At 46.3% G+C, this 25,439-nt stretch overlaps 1 protein-coding gene across 1 annotated transcript in view; it reads right to left on the bottom strand.

The window, feature by feature from the left end:
• Positions 1-9: 9 nt before the first annotated feature.
• Positions 10-25,439, bottom strand: part of obscna (obscurin, cytoskeletal calmodulin and titin-interacting RhoGEF a) — a 60,053-nt gene continuing 34,623 nt past the window's right edge. The window contains exons 53-78 of the mRNA XM_087836203.1: positions 24,528-24,630; positions 24,324-24,453; positions 24,144-24,249; positions 21,238-21,346; positions 19,951-20,081; positions 19,758-19,870; positions 19,487-19,655; positions 19,317-19,404; positions 19,041-19,241; positions 18,894-18,954; positions 18,737-18,814; positions 18,470-18,642; positions 18,274-18,300; positions 18,031-18,183; positions 14,826-14,871; positions 14,675-14,752; positions 12,879-14,580; positions 12,632-12,757; positions 12,425-12,547; positions 10,661-10,828; positions 10,468-10,570; positions 9,965-10,204; positions 2,222-2,445; positions 906-1,002; positions 612-761; positions 10-544 (exon numbers count right to left, since the gene is read on the bottom strand). Of these exons, the coding sequence (XP_087692329.1) occupies positions 364-544; positions 612-761; positions 906-1,002; positions 2,222-2,445; positions 9,965-10,204; positions 10,468-10,570; positions 10,661-10,828; positions 12,425-12,547; positions 12,632-12,757; positions 12,879-14,580; positions 14,675-14,752; positions 14,826-14,871; positions 18,031-18,183; positions 18,274-18,300; positions 18,470-18,642; positions 18,737-18,814; positions 18,894-18,954; positions 19,041-19,241; positions 19,317-19,404; positions 19,487-19,655; positions 19,758-19,870; positions 19,951-20,081; positions 21,238-21,346; positions 24,144-24,249; positions 24,324-24,453; positions 24,528-24,630 (4,880 nt within the window). The 3' untranslated portion in view covers positions 10-363. The remainder of the gene's footprint in view (positions 545-611; positions 762-905; positions 1,003-2,221; positions 2,446-9,964; positions 10,205-10,467; positions 10,571-10,660; positions 10,829-12,424; positions 12,548-12,631; positions 12,758-12,878; positions 14,581-14,674; positions 14,753-14,825; positions 14,872-18,030; positions 18,184-18,273; positions 18,301-18,469; positions 18,643-18,736; positions 18,815-18,893; positions 18,955-19,040; positions 19,242-19,316; positions 19,405-19,486; positions 19,656-19,757; positions 19,871-19,950; positions 20,082-21,237; positions 21,347-24,143; positions 24,250-24,323; positions 24,454-24,527; positions 24,631-25,439) is intronic.

Genomic DNA, 25,439 nt, shown 5'->3' with positions numbered 1-25,439 from the left:
GACTGAGCACTTTGAGTTGTTTAATAATGATTTAACTCCTGTAAAGCTTCACATAAAATACTGCGTTAAATACGTTTTAAAGCCAAGCATGTCCGATCAACAACATTTTGATCAACTTTCAGGCTCATGCAGCAGCACCGTGCACACCTCATGTGATCACACGTTATCCCTGATACGCACAAAATAAATCCCCAGACTATCAAACACAATCGAACACAGAAGCAACTCATTAAGACGCATCAACAAATGTTTTTCTAAACCAAACCGGCTCCAGGTTGGCAGACAGAGCTGCAGCGACACGTCGTTACAGCTGCAGGTTGTTTCTTCTTTGAGAAACATGACGGTGACTTTGGCATCGTGGCGTCACTGGCAGAAGGAGAGGTGAAGCTTGGTGCGCACCTGGTCTCGTTTCTCCTCCTTCTGCTTGAGGTAAGCTTTAAGTTTGTCGGTGGAGAAGCACACTTTGGAGTGACGGGCTTTGTGCGGGGCGCGGTGGGCACGGAGCCACGGATTCTGGAGACACTCGGCTGCAGTCGGTCTCCCCCTGCAAAGTTTTTATCATGTCAGAATGAGTGTTAGCGTGAGTGAGCACACTCTGGGAAAAGACTCACCAGGACTTGTTGTTCAGGCTGCTCTTCATGAAGTTCAGGGCTCCCTCAGACAGGCCCGGGTAGCAGCGTCCAAACTGGATCTTCCCTTTCCTGATGTTTCTGTCGTGATCCCAGCTGTGCTCTGCATGAAACGGGCTGTCAGCACTCAGCCTGACGTAGGGAAGGATAAAGATGATAGTCAGTCTGTAGTCACACTACGACGTCTACAAACCCACATTTATCAGCCCTGCTACGTGTGGGATTGTTCTCAGGTGATGAGATGTAATCCCAGTTTGAATGAACCTCTTTGCTTACATGATGAACGACAAAACTCCAACAGCCCAGATGTCGGTCTCCGGCCCTACACCGTGACCTTCGAGGATTTCCGGAGCTTTAGGAAGGATAATATACACTGAGAGAACAGACAGAGAATATCTTTTATAAAGAGTGGCACATTTACAGGCAATGCATCTTTCTGTATCAGGAAAAAGGCCCAAAAAGAAACAGATAAAAGGATGAGAACGTAGACTTGGGTTTGTTAGGCTATGGGAGCTAGGGCCAGCTAAAGTTAGGCGGAGTTATTTCCATCCATCAACCCGTCCTCCGTAAAACAACGTGTACCTTTGCTGCAGGAGTCTGTCGCGACAGTCAGAGGTTTAGTGTGTTAGACCAGTGTTGGGAAGGTTGCTTTTAAAATGTATTCCATTACAGATTACAGATTACATGCCCCAAAATGTATTCGTTAATGAGAGTAACGTATTCTGAATACTTTGGATTACTTAATATATTATCATGCTGTTTACAACTACATGAATGTACTATTGCTGTGATTTATTACTGTTACTGAAGGTCCGCGGCTCCGAACCGTAGTAAAGGGACCTCTGGCTAATACGGTGGGTTCTGTGTCGGCTCGTAGCTGAAAACTAGCTTTACTTTGTTGTCTGGGTCAACTTTGCTAGCAGAGACAGAGAGAGGCGTTGAAAGGCTGCTCCAACAGAACTTATTGTTTCAGAGGAAAACACGAACACGGTGTACAGTCGAGTCTTAATAGCTTACTTAAGCTGGGCTCGTCAGGCTCTCTTCTTGGCTGCAGTGGTTATTATTATATTTACATGCTTCCAGCTCCCGTTTCTGCTCGATGACAGCTCGTACTTTTCCTTTTTCTCCCTCCTCGCTCACAGACACATAACGGGTATGGCAGTCCATTCTCCCTGCAGCACGGACTACACTGCCCATGATGCTACATTCTTTAGAGCTATACCTGTAGCATTCTGCCTGTTAGCTTAGCACAACAACAACAACAGACGCTCTCTCACCCAGGAAACACGCAGAGAGAGAGCGTCACCCTGTAACCATGGCAACCGTAACGCTGCCTGGAACAACAGAACGTAGCTGTCAAACAAACCCAAACAGTCCTGACCCGCCACAATATGAAACAGGGAAGTACCGCCGTGTAATCCATTTATTTCAACAAAGTAACTGTATTCTAAATACCACCTTTTTAAACGGTAACTGTAACGGAATACAGTTACTCATATTTTGTATTTTAAATACGTAACGGCGGTACATGTATTCCGTTACTCCCCAACACTGTGTTAGACCAATCAGAATGCAGCGTGCAACATCATTACCTCTGCAGTCAGAAAAGCCCTGGATGTGCTCGATGTTCAAAGGCTGTCCGGGTGTGAAGGACTGAGCCGAGCCAAAGTCAGCGACCTTCAGGCGGTTGCAGTCGTCCACCAGCATGTTGTCCGACTTCAGGTCCAAGTGGACGACTCGACGGCCGTGGAGATAGTCGACCGCGCTCAGGATCTGAACGAGCAGCTCGGCCACTTGAGTCTCTGCGTACAGATCTCTGAGAGGACGCAAACACAGACGTGACGGTGAAGTTTGACATCAATGATGAATTAGCATAGAAATATTAGCTTAGCTGGATTTTTTTACATTTTATTTTGAAATACAGTTCTGTTTGTTCTGCCTGCCTGCCATCTCAAGCCCATTCGTGTGTACTAGGGATGCAACGATACCAATTTTTTCAAACTGATACGATACCGATACTTGGATCTCAGTACTTGACGATACAGAGTACAAAAAAAAATACTTCTACCACACACACAAATGCAATGAATTGGAAGACAGGTTTTATTTTATTCTCTGCCGATAAAAAATAAAATCTTAATAAAAATGACCACAAAAAAATTTCAAGTGAAAAATAAGCACTTCTGTTAAATTATTGCAGAGTCTCCACATTGTAATTTAACAAAATATCACTGAACTATTGGCACTGTCTCAAGCTTTCAGAATAATAAATAAACACTTCTGTTTGGAATAAAATAAACTTTTAAATTATTGCAGAGTGTCCATATTGTAAACAAACAAACAAAATAATTATTATAAAATAAATAATAAATAAAATAATAAGTGGCCCCCTAGTGGCCAATCTAAAAAACTACAACAGAAATGACAAGCCACCCTCTGATTAATGAAATAAGTTAGTATCTGTATAAAAGGCTCTGGGATTTATGTCTATGTTCTGCAATATTGTGTGGGGTGGAGTCGTAGGAAATGACGTAGGTGAAACGCGATGCTACTCGGGAAGGGGAGATTGTTTTCCGTGTTAGTTCTGTTTACCTCGTAAGCTGTGTTCCTGGTTGCCATCCTTCACGGTGATGCTCCGAGTGTTAAGTTCATGACTGGAAACTGCTGGCAACACTGAGCATCTAGGTGGCAATAAAACAGCTGGCGGTGACAATCCAGCAAAGTGGAAGCCTGTTGTTCTCCTTCCTGTATCCTGACCGATACACCATCTTGTTAGCTGCTGAACCTAAAAGAACTAGCCCTCACCAAGTACTCCTCAACATTGGTCCTTCGAGCCAGAGGCAGTTATCAAGATGGAGCCAGATGGAGCGACATGTCCTGATGTAAGGCCTAAACGCCATACACGTCGACCAAGCCGGTTTGAGGACTTTGATGTTAACTATACAGGCCACCCCTTTAGGGAAATGCTGCAGTGGGATACCCCACAGCCTCACACAAGAAGCGCGAGAGTTCAGCCTCAGTATAGTCATACGCCACCCCTCTACAGCGACAGGGATGTGGCCTATTACAACACACCCCCTCCACTGGGAAGAAGTGAACAGGATGTGGACCTTAATAGAAGCCACTCACCTGAATTTGCACCTTCCAATTGGCCAGGGTCTTCAATACACACATTTCATACAGAATTCAGAGCCTTGCAGGCCAAAAGAGAGCAGCTACTCCAATCACAGCAAGTTTTACAGGAGGGCCTCAGAGAACTGAAGGAAGCAAAGAGTGACCTCAGAGAGCTGATTGAAGTGGCTCACCTGCTGAGGAAGGATATGGCCCAGCTGACTGCCTCACAGCATAGCACCAATCATCCCCCCAAGCGCGGTTCAGGAGAGATATACACAACCCCTGAGACAATGCCACAGGAGGAGGATGAGGAGGTGTGGCCCGACCCACCACCATGGCCTGAACCGGTGGAAGAGTTGCACATAGGATTCTCCCAAATGAAGGTTGATGAACAATACTCCGATGATGGTGTACAGTACCACCCTCTACCCCGCACAGCATATTTCGCTGGTGAGCCTTCGCTGCCAAGTCATCGCTGCACCCCATATCAGGACCCTGTGGTTAAAGATGGAAACACGTTTCATGCGCCTCCACAACCCTCTGTGCCACCCCCCTGCTGGGCACCAAGTAAGACAGGTTTTCTCCCAACCAAGCCTGTTCCAGCCAGTTCCCCCTCTCTTGTCACTGGAGTAAACAGTGGGCACTGCAGTAACCCATCTGCTCCTTTTTCGGCTGAGCTAGTGTACAGGGGGCCCAAACCAACCATTCCAAGGTTCATTCATTCTGATCCCTCTGAGTTTGCTAGGCTCCGCATGGCTTTAGAGAACCTACTCCCTCCTAATGCTACTGAGCTCTTCAAGTATCAGATACTTGTGGACCACCTCAAACTAGATGAAGCTCGACTTATCGCCGATGCTTACCTGAACTCACCCAAGCCTTATACTGACACCATGGCAGCCCTCCACGACAAATTTGGACAACCTCATCAGCTCGCCTTGAGAAAGATAGCAAGTGTCCTGGATGGTCCTGAAATAAGGCGAGGTGACACAGTAGCCTTCCAAAGGTTCTCCCTTCAGGTGCAGTCACTAGTTGGGCTGTTACAAACACTAGGACCGGAAGGAGAAGTGGAGTTGAACTGTGGGTCCCACGTTGCCCGACTAATAAGTAAGCTTCCTGCCGAACAGAGAGCTGATTTTCGTCGACACCAGTTTAAGCAGCCCGGGAGCACCTACACTCTGTACGACCTATCTGCATGGCTTCGTCAGGAGTCCTGGTGTCAAGGATTTGACGGCCAAGCAGTGTTAAGAAGCAGTAGAGAAAGGACCAGTGTAAAGGCCGAGGCCCGTCCAGGCCGACAAACCGTGACAGTCCTACATAACCTAAAGGGGCCATCAGAACACACGTTTCCACCAGTGAAGGAGAGTCGAGCTAGAGGGAAGGTCAAGAGCAAAGCCTACTGTGCCTACTGTGAGAGCACAGAACACTATTTTAGCCAATGTGATGATGTAGCCAAGCTCTCCAAAGAGGAAATAAAGGACTGGATACAGGTCAACAAGCGATGCTGGCGCTGTGCCCGAACTCATTTAGCTGCTCAGTGCACGCTAAAGAAACCCTGCAGCCGCTGCCAGGGTAAACATCTGCTGGCTCTTCACGAGGTAAATGCCAGGACAGAAGAAAACAACGCTGGCATGGCTGAAAAGGAGGAAAGCTGCCTAACCAGTTCAGCTTCGGGCTCACTCTACCTTGATCGCCATGGGGCTGGCAATCGTGTCATGCTGAAGATTGTACCTGTGCTTTTGAGCCATGGAGAGCGGACTCTAGACACCTTTGCTATACTTGATGATGGTTCAGAGAGGACCATGCTGCTCCCTGCTGCTGCAAAGACTCTTGGTCTGGCAGGCATCCCGGAGGACCTGCCATTACGAACCGTCCGCCAAGATATTCAGATGCTTCATGGACATACCGTATCCTTCAGCGTCTCTGCTGCTACCAACCCTGGATCCTACTACAAGATTGATGGAGCGTTTACAGCTGATCGCCTCAACTTAGCTCACCATACCTATCCTATTGACCAGCTGAGAAGGAAGTACAAATACCTGCATGGGATCCCGGTCCCTGCCCTGAAGGAAGCCAAGCCTCTGCTCCTCATTGGTTCAGACCAGCCACACCTGATCACCCCCATAGAACCAGTCCGCCTCGGCCCACCTGGAGGCCCAGCAGCAGTCCACACCCGACTTGGCTGGACCCTTCAAGGGCCAAGTCTTTTCATGGGGCGGCAGACCCAGCCTGTCCTATCCCTGTATACATCCGCCCAATCAGACGAGTTGCTCAAGCATGTGGAGCGGCTCTGGCAGGTGGACGTGGTGCCTTACCGATCCGAGAAAGAGGTCACTCGGTCAAAACAGGATCAGCAGGCTGTGGCCCTGCTTGAGGCAAGAACAACTCGCAGGATGGTCGATGGAGTCTTCAGGTATGCTACACCTCTACTCCGTCACCCACAGATGCCGCCACTGAATGCACCAAAGGAATCAGTCATGCCCATGCTTCGAAGCACAGAAAGGCGCCTGCTAAAGGATCCCAGTCGGGCTGATGCCTACAGGGCAGAAATGCAGAAGCTGACCCAATCAGGAGCCGTGAAGGAAGTTACGCATGAGACTTCGCCCAAGGAGAACTGGTACATACCGCATCATCTTGTCAGTCATAACGGGAAGAATCGCCTGGTGTTTAACTGTTCCCATAAATACCTTGGACAGTCCCTGAACCAGTTCCTGTTGCCTGGCCCTACTCTTGGAGCTTCCCTGCTGGGGGTGCTGGTCAGGTTTCGTGAACACCCCATAGCTGTGAGTGGAGACATCAAAGGGATGTTCCATCAGGTACTGCTCCTCCCTGAAGACCGGCCTCTGTTGAAGTTCCTTTGGCGGGACTTAAAGGTGAATGAACCCCCTAAAATCTTCGAGTGGCAGGTCCTGCCATTTGGGACAACTTCAAGCCCCTGCTGCGCCACATCTGCCCTGCAGCGTCATGTGATGGAGCACACACAGCCTGACGACAGCCTGAGATTCTCCATCGAGAGGTGTTTCTACGTAGACAACTGCCTACAGAGTGTTGGCTCACCAGAAGAAGCTAGAGGTCTGGTGGATCGGCTAAGAGAGTTGCTGAAATCAGCTGGCTTCGAGCTACGTCAGTGGGCTTGTAATGATCCAAGTGTCCTGAGCCATTTGCCTCCAGAAGCTAGATCACAGAGTCTGGATCTGTGGCTAGCCGAGGACAAATCCAACCCGCTAGAGACCACGCTCGGGCTCAGCTGGGACTGGAATACCGACTCCTTGGGCTATAAGCACAGGCCCGTGTCCTATGAGATGCCAACCCTCAGAAACATCTATAGAGTCCTAGCCTCACAGTACGACCCTTTGGGCTATCTGTTACCCTTCACCACTCGGGCCAAGCTCCTCCTCAGGCAGCTATGGGATAAGAAGCATGGTTGGGACGACTCGAATCTCCCCTCCACCCTCCTGCAAGCTTGGTCTGACTGGGAGGTGGAGCTTCAGTTTTTACCTCACCTTACCTTCCCACGTGCCTATGTTCCTGCCAGTGCTAACTCAAAGGGGGCCATCCGTGAGGTGCACATTTTTGGGGATGCTTCTGAGAAAGCTTATGGAGCGGTGTCCTATATGAGGACTGTAGAACAGGATGGGCAAGTTCACCTCACCTTCATCCTAGCTCGCTCCCGGGTAGCCCCCAAACGAGCTCTCTCTATTCCCCGCCTCGAACTCTGCGGAGCTTTGCTGGCAGCGCAGCTGGCCAGTACCCTGAAAAGGGAACTCACCTCAGCGATTGAGAGAACAGTCCTGTGGTCTGATTCGACCACTGTTCTTACCTGGTTGAGCTCACAGTCCTGCCGCTACAAGGTTTTTGTAGGAGCCAGGGTAGCTGAGATACAGGAGTTGACGGAACACTGTACCTGGCGCTACATAGACTCAGAGAGTAATCCAGCGGATGACCTGACGAGAGGGAAGGCCCTAGCCGAGCTCAAAGCGCCTAATCGGTGGTCGAATGGACCCCCCTTTCTGCTCAACAGTCCTGACACATGGCCAGAGAACCCGAGCTCCGAGCCCAGTAATGACGACCTTGAGCTCCGGAAGACAGTCTTCTGTGGAACCTCTATCACCTCCACACCTACCTGTCAGGATGGAATGGCGTGCAAGGCTTGGCAGGAGCTCTTGGATGTTACTGTCAAAGAGCTTTGTGGTCAGGGACTCTCGACTGCGCCATCTAGTGCCGAGGACTATCAGAATGCTGAACAGGCCATCCTTCGGCAGGCTCAACAGGAGTCATTTCCCGAGGAGTGCAGATTGCTTTCAGAAAGGAAACCTGTCTCATCCAGAAGCCGCTTGCTTACCCTGGCACCTGAACTGGATACCTCAGCGGGCCTCATCAGAGTAGGGGGTCGGTTACGACGCCTAGAAGGTCTTGGCGGACCTATATTGCATCCGATTGTCCTGGATCCTTCACACCCTTTCACACGTCTGCTTATCCAGAAATATGATGTTGATCTGCATCATCCAGGCCCCGAACGGGTCTTCGCGGAGCTGCGGAGGTCTTACTGGATACTGCGTGGAAGAGAGGCAATTCGCAAGCACCAGCGAACCTGTCCTGAGTGTCAGCGTTGGAGGGCAAAACCCTCTGTTCCCAAGATGGCTGACCTTCCTGCTGCTCGGCTTAGACTGTACAAACCAGCCTTTTACTCATCCGGTGTTGACTGTTTTGGGCCTATGTTTGTGAAGGTAGGAAGACGTCACGAGAAACGCTGGGGAATCATTTTCAAGTGTATGACGACGAGGGCGGTACATCTGGATCTCCTAAGTAGCTTAGACGCGGATGCGTTCCTAATGGCCCTGAGGCGATTCATAGCCAGAAGAGGGACACCGGCAGAGTTATGGTCTGACTGTGGGACCAATTTCAAAGGGGGAGAACGAGAACTCAGAGAAGCCTTTGCCAACATGTCAGAGACATTGCAGGGGAGGCTCGCCCGTCAGATGATCAGATTCCAGTTCAACCCCCCGGCAGCCCCACATTTCGGAGGTGTATGGGAGAGAGAAATCCGTTCAGTGAAGACAGCTCTACGCACCTGTGTGGGTTCCCAACCTCTTCACGAGGAGGTACTCCGTACAGTTCTGCTGGAGGTGGAATTGATCCTTAACGCAAAGCCCTTAGGCTACGTTTCCACTGACGTAGCCGATGTGGACCCTGTGACACCCAATAGTCTCCTCATGGGGCGGCCTGATGGATCACTACCCCAGGTGGTCTACTCAGAGACAGAGAACCTCAGTCGGCGACGTTGGAGGCATTCACAGATTCTTGCTGATCAGTTCTGGGCAAGATTCATCAAGGAATACCTGCCTGGCTTACAGGCGAGGCAGAAGTGGCAGTCAACTCCTCCTGAACTTCTGAAAAAGGCAGTTGTTATGGTTGCAGATCCGCAGCTGCCTCGAGCCTTGTGGCCAATAGGCCATGTGATCAAGATTCATCGTAGTGATGATGGACTTGTCAGATCTGCTGATGTGAACGTTAATGGACGTGTTTACACCAGACCAGTTGCTCGGTTGGTAGTTTTACCTGCCGTGCCATCGGAAGCCAGCGATACTGAGAAGAATGGCAAGTCGCCTCCTGGAACTGATTAGGGAGCCTTTTTTTGGGGAGCAAATGTGTAACCACATTTGGGGGCGGCTGTATAAAAGGCTCTGGGATTTATGTCTATGTTCTGCAATATTGTGTGGGGTGGAGTCGTAGGAAATGACGTAGGTGAAACGCGATGCTACTCGGGAAGGGGAGATTGTTTTCCGTGTTAGTTCTGTTTACCTCGTAAGCTGTGTTCCTGGTTGCCATCCTTCACGGTGATGCTCCGAGTGTTAAGTTCATGACTGGAAACTGCTGGCAACACTGAGCATCTAGGTGGCAATAAAACAGCTGGCGGTGACAATCCAGCAAAGTGGAAGCCTGTTGTTCTCCTTCCTGTATCCTGACCGATACACCATCTTGTTAGCTGCTGAACCTAAAAGAACTAGCCCTCACCAAGTACTCCTCAACAGTATCGGTTCATGGTATCGGTTAACTTTTACGAGTATGAGTACACACACATTTTACAGTATCGGTATCGGTGCATCCCTAATGTGTACAAGTTCTAACCTGAAGCTAGACTGAAAGACGAGGACGCACGAGCGTTATTAGGAACTGTGCTCCTCAGAACGGCTTCATGGCCGATGTTTTTGAGCGTCGTTTACCTCGCAGCCAGGCTGTAGAGGAGCTCCTTGCCGGGACAAAGCTCTTCTACTAACACGAGGTAGCCCGAGGTGATGAAAGCACAGTGCAGCTGAACCAGGTGGGGGTGGTGCAGCCTCCTCAGCAGCTGGTACTCCCTCAACACCAGCTGCCTCTGCTCTGCTCGGTAAGGGGTGATCTTGGCTGCAAACACCTGGCTGGTCTCTGCGTTCCTGCACAGGGTTACCACGCTGAAACGACCCCTGAAAGATGGATGGATGCAGCACTAAGTCACAACATAAATCACCCAAGGGCTCTTTGCATCGTCAGGCCAAGACCTTAGCGTGTAAAGGAAGGTTTGGCTCACTGGGCCTGGTATCCTGTGTTAGCATGTGTTAGCATGTGTTAGCATGTGTTAGCATGCACTGCTACTACCAACAGAAGCAATCAGCTCTTCAGTTATAAAGATTAGAAAGACAAAACATAACTTTATTGAACCGCTGCAGCTCATTGTTGGACGTCTCACCTGTTGATCTCAGACAGGAAGTTGTAGTTCTTGTGTGTTGCTTGTTCTGATCCAATGACCTTTGACCCCAGTGACTCAGTCTGAATGAGAGGAATGTGGATCTCTGTGTAACAAACACAAACAGCTGTTGCACCATGTTTTCAAAAAGAGCATAATAACGATAACGTCCAATAGGAGACAGCGTTTCTCTTGCCTTCAGGATCAGTCGCCATAACAACGGGAGCTGAGGCGTCACTGAACGGTCCCGCTCCCGTCTTTGTGACACAACCCACCCTGAACACGAACGAAGCTCCTCTCGGTAAGTCCTCGACCACGTAGCAGCTGTCTGTCACGTCCTCTGACAGGACTGTCCACGCCGCCCCTGTGGAGACGCGAAACCACGACACCAGTGTTGGTGACGTTTTACAAATGGTGTGTTTGCAATACACGCACACACAGGTGCACTCCTTGCACTCAATCACCACCCAACCCTCTGTTCATGACCTATGACCTCCTATAAGAAGTGCTGCATTCAACTACACTTGTTTAAATTTAGGCCCGGGAGGTCCAACTCCAGGCCTCGGGGGCCGGTGCAGGTTTTAGATCACGCTGGGTCAACACAGCTGATTCAAATGATGAGTTCAAGCCTCTGGAGAACTTCAGGACATGTTGAGGAGGTGATTTAGCCGTTTAAACCAGCTGTGTTGGATCAAGGACAAAACCTGCAGGACACCGGGCTGCAAACCCCGGTACCGGCCCTCGAGGCCTGGAGTTGGACCCCCCTGATTTAGGCAATGGAAAACACCAACAACACAGTGCTATTAAAATTCCCTGGTGTTTTAGACCAGCGGTCCCCAACCCCCGGTACCAGCCCTTGAGAGTCGAGGCTCAGGTGTGAAATTTATGGTTTTCAGGGTTTTATCGTTATTTTTTTATCGTTTTGATGGTTAACTCGGTTTCCCTTCCCCCCTGGGTCTTTTCCTCTATGTTATGAATAAATCTTCCTTCTTTGGTACCAGTACTGCTTTTATTTTGTTGTATTTATCCTCGACACCTTAACCTCCTAGGACATGACGTCCACATATGTGGACATCACATTTTGTGTTATTTAGACCAAAATACTCAATTTTGCTCTACAAGGGCCTGAAATCCATTATACTGCTACTGTTCTATCAAAATTTAAAACGAATGTCCTCATATGTGGCTCTCATTTCTCTTAGAAACAAAAATCAGGTGTGAAAAGATTTTGAATTTTATTAATATTCAACAGTGATAAATGTTTATGTTTAGCTTATTTGAATTGCACAGTAATGCCTGTACATAGCGTGTCAGCAAATTCTTTAACTGGAACAAAGTGATCACATGAGGAAGTTGCTCAAGTTTAGACAACACCCACATGTATTGTTTTAACCCACTACAAGATCGTTAATCAACTTGTCCATCTTTGTCTTGCAAGGCTGCATCCTGTGCAGCCTCGTATGCAATCACCAGATAAGAAGTTGTTTTTTCCTAACTTGTACTCCACCCATGAGTAAAGCAGTATATAATAAAGTTTGACCAGATGCCTGGCGCGCTTTGCCTGCACGTTTCTGTAGTCGACGGAACGTGGTCAGGCTATCGTCCATGTACATGAATTAACTCTGGGCCCGTGATTCTTTGCCTTCCTGAGGTTTTTCTCCTTACATCAGGTAATAAAAAATATCTGGTAATTCTTTGTTTTTACATTCATTGGGCCCCAATCAGCCCAAATATCAAAGAGAAATTAAAAATGAATGCTGTGGAAGAGTTCGGGTCTGAGGAGGTTCAAGGTCGTGAAAATATTGTCGGACATAAACTGGTCCGTGGCACACAAAAGGTTGGGAGCCGCTATTTTAGACAATAGAAATATAGTTTAGTCAAAATGAAATAAACACTAAATTAATTCTTTTTCACACAAACAACAAAAACACATTTCTGTGCTGCCATGTCATGAACGCACCGTCCGTACAGTACTGCACGCAGTAAGTGACAGGCTCGCTTGAGCAAACCGGCCTCCACGCCAGGAGGACTCCGCCTCCATCCAGCTGTAGCGCCTCGGCCTTGCTGGGGCGAGCGGGCGGGTCTGTAACAAAAGAGCATGTTGTCAAAGCAACAACTGTGATGAAGTTTAAAGCAGATCAGTCACAGAGTGCAACCTTTGTCCGACCTTTCTTTTTAAACGCAGGTATTTTGAAGGATGGTAGGAGCTTTGAGCTCCTCCTTCCTGGACTCTCGAGGCTGCTGCTGCGCCTCCTTTCAGGTGGAGCGGGCGCTGATCCTTTCACTATTGGACCTGTTATAAATAAAAAGGAAAGAGCAAATGGGATTAACTTCAGATTGAGTAATACAGAACATCTTTTCACAACAGCAACACAGCGCAGTGCTTATACTGAGGTGTGTCTGCGGCGCCTCACCTCCTTCACTCACGTCCTCTTTACTGGAGGATCTGGAAAACAGTTTGGTCAGACTTGAGGCTGACGCTCTCATCCTCTTCCTCAGAGACATGGTGGGTGTGTCAGGCTTCATGATCTCGCCCAGAGTCGGTCCTAACTCTGCGTCCTCCAGATGCGAGTAGGAACGGCCAGTCCAGGATTGCCTGCGGAAGATGTTGAGCAGACCCAGTTTTGGTGACCTTCCTGCAGGCGGTCGAGCTTCGAGGGCCGGAGCAGATGCGTGCCTCTGGAGGCTGTGACCCTCTTTCTTGTCCCGGGCTCTGGGAGGCCTCTCTGGAGCCTGCAGAGACGAGAGGCTGGGACTGGGGCTCGGCATTAGCGGCGTCCCCAGCTGACCTCTGTTTGTGGACAGGTTGGGATTGGAGCGTGTGCGATTACGTGGTGGTGCCCGGGGAAACGAGCTTCGGGGTTTTACTTCTTGGAAAGAGCGAGGCGATGGCGCAATGAGGCGCTCACCCTGATCATCATCGCCGTCTCCTGATCTGAATCTCCCTCTGAGACGACCGTGACTCAGCTCTTCATTGGAGCCGAGCCTACTCGAAGACTCGGAGCCACCATGCTCCAAAATAAAAGACTCAGCCAGAGACCCCTGGGAGCCAGCAAAGTCCTCTCCCTCTGTCTGTGCTTGGTCTGAGCTCGAAGGAACAGAGGCTCCTCCAAAAGTCTGCCTCACCTGCACAGGAGTGACGGAGCCTCTCCTCGTGGCTCGCTGAGAGTTCGGGATGGTCAGCAGGTTTGTCCCAGCCACGTCATCGTCTGTAAAATCTTCCTTTAGGCTCTGCGACCCTTCTTCTTCACCGGCGTTCGCACGTTTGGGTGAAGTGGGAGACCGGCGTGAATACTCATCCAGAGACCTGCTCCTTCTGTGAGGTGGTGCGTTAGCGTGGGCGAAACCCACCCCGCTGTCGAACGAGCAGGACTTCTGCATGGCGGTCTGAACGGACGCCCGTCTCTGGCCACGGCTGGTCTCCGTCTCGTCCTCCACGTATTCAATAAGAGGCTCGTTGAGGCGTCCTGAGAAGCTCCTCCTGAGTGGCTTGCGGCCCCTCTCCTGCTTCTTAGCTTGAAATTTGTCCCTTAATGTCATGTGTCTGGCAGACAACGGCGAAAGCTGGTGAGAGTTGCTATAAAAAGTGCTTCGGATGACGCTTCCCCGAGGAATACGACCTCCGTCGCTCCCCGAACCCTCATCCCCATCCGACAGGTAGAGCGATGGACTGCTGTCCTTGCTGAACCGACGTTCCCTCTGAGGCGTCCTTTGACACGATGCTTCCGATGATGCGACCGATTGCCTGCTCATGCTCCGCTCTAATACAGTCCTCCTTCCTACTATCTCCCCATCCTCTTCCTCGTCTAGAGTCAAATCCCCTTCCTCTTCTCCATCCCGGTGGAAGCTGGGAAAAGGATCTGGGATCTGTGCTCTCTCCATTAAAGGATCATAGTCTTCCTCTGTTTCCTCTTCCTCTTCAGTCTGGCTGCACTGCTGGAAAAAGTCCCAGGAGTCAGCCTCGTCATACTCCGACGAAGAGCCGCTGCTGGGGGAGGTGCTGCTGTGTTCTTGGGGCTCTCGGGGCACCGTTACTGCCGTCACCCTGAGAGGAGCATCTAGTAGCTCGGGAATGGGCCTCAGCGTGAGCACTGACCCGATGCATGTCAGAGAACGCTGAAGAGAAAGAGAGCACGCTCAGACGAACTCGAGATGTTTAACGCTACAGGAAACCATCCAGGCAGGTATTAAAGCCGCAGCAGGAACTCACCTGCCACTTCCTTTTTGAAATAAAGGCTTTCAGACTCCTTGTATTGATTTCATCCGTGTCTTCTCCTGCATGTTCATCCTGACAACAGTCCCAATGTTCAGTAAGTTTGATATTCACAGTTTAAAGGAAACACCTGATGATATGACCTCACCTGGATCCAGTCATGGCCCAAGCACTCGAAGGCAGACGGTCGCTTCCTACGTACAGAAACATCAGAGACATTCTCTGTTTCACCTCAAAGCAACTGGATCCAACATAATGAAGCTATAAGAAGCTTAGCAGCGTTAGCATCACTGACACAGGGTGTAAATGCCGGCAAAGCCACTTTACTTTGTGCTTTTATTTTGAAGAGTACCTTAGCACTTCCTCTTTTATTGTGTCAGACTTCCTGTTCTGTTCTCAGTGGAACGACACAAACACGTTGCTTCAGAGCAAGGTTATTATCATTAACGAAATAACGAAAACTAGAAGTGAAAAAACATTTTCGTTAACGGAAATAAAAATAAAAACAAAAAAAGGAAAACTAACTAAAACTGGAATGAGTGTTCACAAAACTAACTAAAATTAACTGAATTTATAGCAAAAATGTGTTTAGTTTTCATTGATGTGTGCGTGTCATACAAGAGTCAAGGGTGAAAATGAAGTTTAGTTTACAGATTTTTTTCTTGCTGTGTCTCATTATGCCAGCAGGTGGCAGCACGTTAGTTGAGTCGTCTGTGTTGCTGCTCCGTCCACGCGCAGAATCATGTCAGGAAAAGTCGGGAGCCAGAGTCCAATTTGGGATTACTTTGAATATGACTGTGTTTTGGATAAAGCAAGTGTCTTGTAGTGGAAACAGACAAATTATGAGGGACATTTCTAAAGGGAATAAAATCCCACACACCTTAAAGTGCACTTGAAAAGCTCACACAAGAAGGCTAACCTAGCTTAGCTTGAGAAGGTAAGGGAGCACACTCAACCCTCATCCCCAGAAAACAGAAGCTAACCCCAGGCAAGGCAGCGTGATGCATCCCGAGACAACAGGACAGGGATATCTACACAACTGTGTGAGTCAATTACCTTCAAAAAGTTTATCAATTCACTTGAACCACAATTACGAACACCCGGTGCTGCAAGAGTTAATCGTCTCATTGGGGCCAAGATATACATTTTATAGTTGCCTGGTATCAATGGTTGTTCATCTGCCTTTATTTATTTATTTAAAGAACCCATAGGTGGGAATGTGAGTTGTCTGTCTCTGCGTGTTAGCCCTGCGACAGACAGGCGACCTGTCCAGGGTGCAGTATGGTAGCTGGAATAGCAACATACCCAAGGATGAGCAGAATGACTGATATGATGAAACTGGGATTTTGTTACACTTAATTATTGCAAACACAACTAAAACTATAACTGAAACTAATCAAAACTAAACTGAAACTAAGGATTTTCAAAAAAATAAAAACTAAACTAAACTAGCAAACAATTGGTAAAAACTAATTAAAACTGATATAAAATTGAAAATCTGAAGTCAAAACTAAATAAAAATAAAAACTAATGAAAATTGCAAAACTATTAAAACCCTGGTAATATTATGTATGTTGGTAAATAGACTTCGGTGAACAGCGTTTACAAAGGGGTTATATATAGAATTAAAAAATTATCTGTTTTTTCAAGTATCTTTACAGCTCTGTGTTATTGTACTTACATTATAACCAATCCGGTCCTTTATCCTCGTTTAAAATATTTTTACTGAACTATTGTCATATTTGCTGCTATTTCTTCTCCTCTTGGCCAGCTTACTCTGACAAAATACATTTTTAATGTTAATGAGATTTTTTTAACTGCATAAAAAAAGGTTATATAAAAGTCGCTGCCAAAGACTTCTACCTTGTTACACGAATGTTGTTTGTGGATCAATATGACTTTATGTCATCCATGAGGGATGCGTTTAACATATGTTTCACATATTATAGCCCAACAAGTTACTTATAGCAGTTTAAATACGAGCAATCAGTTTTTGGCAAAGCCACTTTACTTTGTGCTTTTATTTTGAAGAGTACCTTAGCACTTTCTCTTTTATTGTGTCAGACTTCCTGTTCTGTTCTCAGTGGAACGACACAAACACTTCAGAGTGAGTAAAAACGTTTATTTTTGAAAATACTCGTGCAAACTATGTATTTTATTTATCTGTCACATGCTATAACTTTGAAAGTTTACTCAATGTGGTTGAATTTGTTTTTTATTGTGTTGCATGTCATTTGTTTGTGGTGTGGAAAGACTGGCTAAGAGATGTGCATGGAGGAGGTTGGCTAGCTGGTTCTGCATAATTAGCACCCTTGGAAGCAGAAAGAGGTTTAATGATGCGAATGATTGTTTATAGGGATGCAACGATATCAATTTTTTCAAACCGATACAATATCGATACTTGGATCTGAGTACTTGCCGATACAGAGTACAAAAACCGATACTTCTACCACACACACACACACACACAAATGCAATGAATTGGAAGACAGGTTTTATTTTATTCTCTGCCGATAAAAAATTAAATCTTAATAAAAATGACCACAAAAAAACTTTCAAGTGAAAAATAAGCACTTCTGTTAAATTATTGCAGAGTCTCCACATTGTAATTTAACAAAATATCACTGAACTATTGGCACTGTCTCGAGCTTTCAGAATAATAAATAAACACTTCTGTTTGGAATAAAATAAATACAAATTAGGTTTGAGAATAAAATAAACTTTTAAATTATTGCAGAGTGTCCATATTGTAAACAAACAAACAAAATTATTATTATTAAATAAATAATAAAATATAAAAAATGATAAAATAAATAATAAATAAAATAATAATTGGCCCCCTAGTGGCCAATCTAAAAAACTACAACAGAAATGACATGCCACCCTCTGATTAATGAAATAAGTTAGTATCGGTTAACTTTTACGAGTATGAGTACACACACATTTTACAGTATCGGCCCCGATACCAGTATCGGTATCGGTGCATCCCTAATTGTTTATGTATTTAAGAGACAAAAAGGTTGTCGTTAATTCATTTTATTAAATGCTGTAACATAAATAGTTTAAAAACTATTGATTTATGTCAGTGTCACTATTTGAGTTAATCAAAATAATTTTCTATAGTAAAATGTGAACATTTCTGCACTTTCTACTTGAATGTTTATGGTATTTGTTTGTGCATCTTTATAGTTTTCACGGTGCCATATTGTCGGTGGTTTAAAGAGGAGCGAATAAAGTTGCATCAGTCGAAGCTCTCTGTGTCACGAGTGGGCAGCTACACAGGGTACTTTCTGTCATTTGCACTTTAAAAATATCTCACGAGCCCACGTGAAACACCAAACGCGCTTCCTTACTCTGGGTCGGGCTGAAGGAGCGTGTGGAGAAAGTTCTTGGCTTCTGGGCTCCTGTACATGACATCAGGGGCGGCCCAGTTCAGAGTCCCCTCCCCCACCCTCAGCAGTGTGGCGCGGTCAGTCTCGCCCACAAACGGGCATCGACACACCAGACTGTCCACATAAAGTTTAAGAGTCATTACATTTAAGATGTTCTGTGTTTTTAAGATTTCAACATTGCTTTCAAAAGGCGAGGATACATACCAGAGAAACGCAACCACCCCCACGGCCCTGACAAGACACAAATCATTCAAACGTTTAACTTTTGTGCTCTACTGCAAATAATCGTTTACTTTTATTTAAATCTCCGTATTAAACTAGAGGGTTGTTCTGCATCTGGATGTAGAGAAATATACAGTATTTGATTGATATCTAAAATACAAGTAGCCGTTAAACTCACCAAATATCAGTGGCCACAGTTACTGGTTCTTGGTGAACAATTTCTGGGGCAACAAATTCAGGCGTCCCAAACATGCTGTACTGGTGCCTGGATGTGTCTATTTCCTGGCAGAAGCCAAAGTCACAGATTTTGATCTCGTCTCTTGGGGGATACACCATGAGGATATTTTCAGGCTAAAAGGAAGAAATATGAAAAAGAAACTTCGTGAAAAGTAGATAAGTTCATGAAGAGTAAATAATGCAATGCTGACAGCAGCAGGGCGCTCACTTTAATGTCCAGATGCAGGATGTTCATGCTATGAATGTGACCAACTCCCTCCAGAATTTGCTGTATGAATGACTGAATCTGAAATAAGAAGACACAACACGTGTCATGCACCTTTTCTGCACGACTCAAATCCTTTAATAAAGTAAATTAAATATACCTCTTTCTCTGAGACCGATCCTTTCAGTAATAAATGATCCAGAAGCCCGTGAGAACAGCAGCTAGAAAGCTGTTAAAGAACTCACAGCTTCAATATGTGGTCAAACACACAGGGAAGATTAACTGTGACACATAAGAGGTGGGATACATTTCTGTGATCAGCACCAAAGTGCGTCTGGTGCAAAAGAAGTCGAGCAGACAAGCCACTCGGGGGTGCGCGAGGCGGGACAGCAGGTCCCTCTCCTGGAAGGCCCTGGTCCGAGTGCTGCTCCGCAGAGGCAGAAACTTGGCAGCAAAGACTTCCCCGGTCCTTCTGTGGACGACGCGCTTCACCACTCCGAACGTTCCCCTAAAACACAGAAAGATGATTTATTGCACATGAAATCTTGGCAAAGATAATGCGAAAGAGAAAATGCAGATTCACCGTCCAATTTCATCGTGGACGTCGTAGACAGAGAACAGCTTCCTCCTTTTTCCCAGCTCCAGCTCTCTCTCCTGAAACTCCAGGAGTCCTGCAGGGAAGAAACTGAAGCTGCAACTAATCCCAGTGCTGGAAACAACAAACATGCACAGCGACGAGCAGCTCCGTGTTACCTTCTTCTACTGTCAGCTCAGCCTGACACGATGCATAACCAGAGCTGTTGTGAGCGAAGCAGGCGTACATCCCACTGTCCTCACCCTCGGTGCACACGATGGTTAATGAGCAGCGGGCACCATGTTGTCCCATCTTCACATTCTCATTGGCTGCAAGCTCCTCTTCGTCCTATTAATGTGAAGCAGCAGTTTCAGATTGAAACCAGCGGTTTGTGATTCCCTGTTACAACCTTCTGAAGAGTTGATATAGACCAAAAAACTCTGCTCATACCTTGTACCACTTTATCTTAGGTGCTGGTCTTCCTGTGATGATGGCTATAAATGTCGATGGGTGACCCGGCTCTACAAACAGGTCCTCGATGGGTATCTGAATAGAGGGAGGAGCTAAACAAGACATTTGATTAATGAGCTAATCATGTAAATGTGATGTTGTTCTGCATGTTATGAGCAGGAGGCAAGAATACCATCTGCAATTTCTTGTATTTGCTCTGAGATGTAGATCTCCTCTTCTTCCTCCAGGTAACACACGGGCTGCTGTGCTGCTGGATCGGCTGACGTGGGGCCATAAAGACCCACATCAGCACCACCCTCAGTGCTGGAGACAAACATTAGATTAAGGACACAGTTATTACCAGTGTTGGTCAAGTTACTCGAAAAAAGTAATCAGTAACTAATTACTGATTACTTCCCCAAAAAAGTAATCCCATTACTTTACTGATTACTTATTTTCAAAAGTAATTAGTTACTTAGTTACTTTTTAAAAACACGATTTACAACCTGAATAGGTGATAAAGTGATAGATCTTTCAGCCCAATTCTACTTTTTCTGCATAATCATCATACAAAATGTGATCAAATGGAAAAGTCTCTTTTTAAAACTTGTTTTATTAGTTTTAATCTTTTAACTTTATGCATCAAGCAAACATTTAATTATCTGCAACATTCTCTGACTGGAAGAAATTAGTTTAACATTTAAACCTATTTTCTGCACATTCCAGCACATAAAATAAAATATTTTTTGTGTTTACACTCAGTCTTTCAAATAGACGCAAGTAAAACACAGCAGAAAATAAATAAAGTCAAAGACTAGCGGTCCTGTTGCTCTATTTTCACCTGTAAAGCAGGAGTGGGGTAGGCGGAGGTTTACCCTGGTGCAGGTGTGCAGCGGTCAGTGGAAGAATCCGCGAGTTTCTCTGTGAGTTTCCCATTACGTCGTAGCTACTCGGTGCTTGTTTGGAAGTTTAGGGGTTTTTTCGCTGTAAAAAGAAGTTTTCTTCCCACGCACAACGGACACTAATGTTTTTGTCACTTTTTATGGAATCAAACTCAAAGTAAGGTCAGTATTTCCACGCTTTAAACGCTGCACGCTCATACTCTCTCTGCACTCGATATATGATCCATTGTTGATCTGCACACAGCTGTTGTCACGAACGTCGCACTCGCTTACGTCACTGTCATGAGACATTCTCGCAAAAAAATCACGGTTTTAGTAACGCAGTAACGCAGCGTTCCTACAGGAAAGTAACAGTAATCTAATTACCGTTTTTGCAATAGTAATCCCTTACTTTACTCGTTACTTGAAAAAAGTAATCAGATTACAGTAACGGGACTGCTCATCTCTGGTTATTACACAGTAAATCCTTAAAATTCAGATCTAGTTTCACAGGTAAACCCTTAAACAGAGACAAACACATTCAAACATGATCAGGATTTAACGTGGAGGCGAATGTGAGTGCATGCAGCTGAACTCACTGTTCAGGACTTTCGGGAGGAAAAAGCATCCTTGCAATAGAAGTTGGGTTGAAATCAGCCTGTAACCATTTCTTCACAAATGCAGCAGACCAGCCCTCTGAGTCGGGATCTATGGAGATCAAAACCAACTCAGACAGAAAACAATGGCAGTAATTTTAAAAGGATTTTACTGTTATTAATAAGTTAAGGAAACACGTAGGGTACATTACCTTACAGCGCAGGAACAGCAACTATGTGCTGTGATCCTTACCTTCAGCCTCTGGGTTGGATCTTACCAACCCACCACATCAACAGGACACATGCCCCCTGCTAGTGACACTTGCCCAGCACATGACCATCTTTTGTTCAAAGGAGTGAAGAGTTAGCTGGGCATGCGTTGGCAAGAGGAGAGAGGGAGATGCTGAGTGGTTATTTGTTATCATGACAATGATGACTTACATGGAACTGTCCATGTGAGGAGCCTCCTGCTTTGGGACCAGTACAGGGAAGATGAGAAAATACGTAAGTTACGGACAATGGAAGGGCAAACATGGCGTCAACAGTCCAGAAAATATATATATACTCAATAGCTGGTAGATCGTACATGCTATACTTACACTGATGGCTCTACTCTATGGTATTGCTCTGCTTTAAGTGTGGATTCTGTAGCAAAACTAGCAGAGTTGGAAAATCACTGCATAATAGAGTAACAGCTACTTCCAAGCTTTGTATATTTATCTGTTTGCCTTCTGTGAACAGTGGAAATGTGATGAAACACACAAAACGTTGCATACGGGGTCTTCTCATGGGATGCTGTGGAGTAAGGTATGGTGTCTATGTTGAATGGTAGCCACTAGATCCCGTCGTTATGGCAACAGAACAAATGTTAGCTTTGGTCACCATGTGACCCCAAAACATTTCAGACGTCCCCTACATGCAGAGGGTGACGTACTACAGCTCTACAGTTATTAGAAAAGATCAAGTGAACAATGACTCAGGTCTGAGGAGCTTGCAAAGACAAAAGCGTCTGGACTTTCACCTCTCATCCGAGAAGCTTCCTCAGTTCTAGGGTCTAATGGTGCAGAGTCCCAGATTTACACAGCTTGGCTCGTGCGATTAGGTGGAGGATCATTAGGGGGTCCATGTCCCTCTTGGGGGAAACTCCCACAGGGCTTAAATCTGGGACTCTCCACCATTTGACCCTAGAACTGAGGAAGCTTCTCGGATGAGAGGTGAAACGTCTTCAAGCAACTTAAAGAAGTCCAGACGCTTTTCTTTGCAAGCTCCTTAGACTACGATGACCTGGATGACTGAGAAGCTTCACAGACAATGACTCAGGTTTTAGATTAGTATTAGAGAGGATGAGATAATTTTGCTGGTAAAGGGTAGTTACAGATACTGAGATGTATGGATATGAAGTGTGCATCTTTCATGACATGCCAAATAAGAAATGGTTGATGGTGAATAAATGTTGACGTGGTTTTATCTCCTGTGATATATGACAGTTAATAGTTAGGATTTTGCATTTGCTGCACAGTGCAAATGGAAACGGCATCGACTCTGTGGCATGCAGCTACAGTGCAGACTACAACGCCATAATGCTCAGGAATCTAGTGACAGCTGGTAGGGTGGGTGGAACTATTCATGATGTGAGTGTGTGTGAAACGGGGAAACGTGAGTCAAGTCTGGAAATGGTGTAAACTGGATCAAATGAATGAAGGGTGGAAACGTGAAACTGACCCGAACTGTAGTGAAGGGAAGAGATGTCACATGGTGATGTAAGAACAGGGTGACTGGACAATGGCATGTGCTCCACCCTTTCATGTGCTCCACCCTTTCATGTGCTCCACCTTTTCATGTGCTCCACCCTTTCATGTGCTCCACCCTTTCATGAGCTTCATCCTTTCATGTGCTCCACCCTTTCATGTGCTTCACCCTTTCATGTGCTCCACCCTTTCATGAGCTCCACCCTTTCATGTGCTCCACCTTTTCATGTGCTCCACCCTTTCATGTGCTCCACCCTTTCATGAGCTTCACCCTTTCATGTTCTCCACCCTTTCATGTGCTCCACCCTTTCATGAGCTTCATCCTTTCATGTTCTCCACCCTTTCATGTGCTCCACCCTTTCATGAGCTTCATCCTTTCATGTGCTCCACCCTTTCATGTGCTTCACCCTTTCATGTGCTCCACCCTTTCATGAGCTCCACCCTTTCATGTGCTCCACCCTTTCATGTGCTCCACCCTTTCATGAGCTTCATCCTTTCATGTTCTCCACCCTTTCATGTGCTCCACCCTTTCATGAGCTTCACCCTTTCATGTTCTCCACCCTTTCATGTGCTCCACCCTTTCCTGTGCTCCACCCTTTCATGAGCTTCACCCTTTCATGTTCTCCACCCTTTCATGTGCTCCACCCTTTCATGAGCTTCACCCTTTCATGAGCTTCATCCTTTCATGTGCTCCACCCTTTCATGTGCTCCACCCTTTCATGAGCTTCATCCTTTCATGTTCTCCACCCTTTCATGAGCTTCACCCTTTCCTGTTCTCCACCCGTTCATGAGCTTCACCCTTTCATGTTCTCCACCCTTTCATGTGCTTCACCCTTTCATGTGCTCCACCCTTTCATGTGCTCCACCCTTTCATGAGCTTCATCCTTTCATGTGCTCCACCCTTTCATGAGCTTCACCCTTTCATGTTCTCCACCCTTTCATGTGCTTCACCCTTTCATGTGCTCCACCCTTTCATGTGCTCCACCCTTTCATGAGCTTCATCCTTTCATGTGCTCCACCCTTTCATGTGCTCCACCCTTTCATGTGCTTCACCCTTTCTCCAACACAGCTGAACTAGTGACAGTGTGACCCCCCCCCCCCACTTAAAAAGTTCCCATCCTAGGTGGAGGACATTAACGTCATTGGCTGTGACTGTCATACCTTTAGGAGGTAAGTCCTGTGATTGGTCATTCTCGCGGTCAGTCGGGGGGACGTAGGCGGGGCATAAACCTGCCTTGCACTTGACGCCACCAAGTTCATTCCAAAGCTGAACAAAAGAAAACATTTATAATCTCAAAGCTCTGATATTAGCGACACCAGCTGTGTTCACACGTTTTATACCTCACACTCGTACTGCCCAATGTCTGCTTCAGTCGCCCTGACGACGGTCAGAGACAGCATCCCGCTCCGTGCATCATTCATAATCAAGTATTTCTGCTGGTCAGTCAACTCTTTGCCATCCTTCAACCACCTGTGAAGAGCAAGCAGCGCTGCATTCAGAAACACACAATCGTAAAGCGACTACAGCGGTCGGCGCTGCGATACCTAATTCTCGGTAACGGAGTGGTGAACGTGCAGCAGGAGAACTCGATGTCCTCTCCTTCAATGAGACAAGCACTTTCCAGTCGACTCACGAATCTGGGTGGAGCTGGAGAGAAGAAGCATGAAAAGATCAGGTTTAGCCTAGAAACAACCAAAAGCAGCAGCTATTATATTAATATTATAAGAGCTAGGTATTCACACTACAACCTGGGTTTGCCTCTTATTTGTAATTTTAGTTTATTTAATAACTGTACAGTTCTCTGTTTATAGTAACCTCTGTCCTTGATGTAAATATGTAAGAAAAAACTGTATGTTTCTGTTCTGTGTCCTGTTTGTTGTATATGTGTCTTTCTGGCTGCTGTTACAACCAAATTTCCTCTTGTGGGACAATTAAAGGATTATTCTATTCTATTCTATTCTATTCTATTCTATTCGAGTAACTCCGGAGCTCTCAGGGGAAATGTTACCTTACCCTACACAACGAAAGAGTTTGTAACATTAAAGTTGGATTTATGAAACGTGCATGGTGTATGTTGTTGCATGTTAGTAAATCAAAATCATTCAGACACAGCAGCGTTGTGCAATCAGCATACTATCTGCACACTATCTGCACATGCCCCGCCCACCCATTGTAGAAAGCAGCAGAGATGTGAAATGGCAAAACTGGTGACTATGCTGTAAGAACGAAGCCCGCACCTCTCAGGCAGGAATAAGGTCAGACTGTAGAAAATTACATAATGCTGTCTGAGGTCCAAGCAGTAAGACGGAAGAGGTGTAGCTTTTGTTTCGACTGGAGTGACGAAACATTTAAAAATAAATCAATAAATAAAAAGCGACGAATATGATTTCCCCTGAGATCACTGCAGCTTAAATAAAAAACACAAAGTTGATTGAAAAAGCCCAACAGACCACGAG

This window comes from Neolamprologus brichardi, chromosome 23, assembly GCF_056152115.1.
Source record: "Neolamprologus brichardi isolate AB-2024 chromosome 23, ASM5615211v1, whole genome shotgun sequence".
Taxonomy (NCBI): domain Eukaryota; kingdom Metazoa; phylum Chordata; class Actinopteri; order Cichliformes; family Cichlidae; genus Neolamprologus; species Neolamprologus brichardi.
This window is presented reverse-complemented; position numbering and strand designations above follow the sequence as displayed.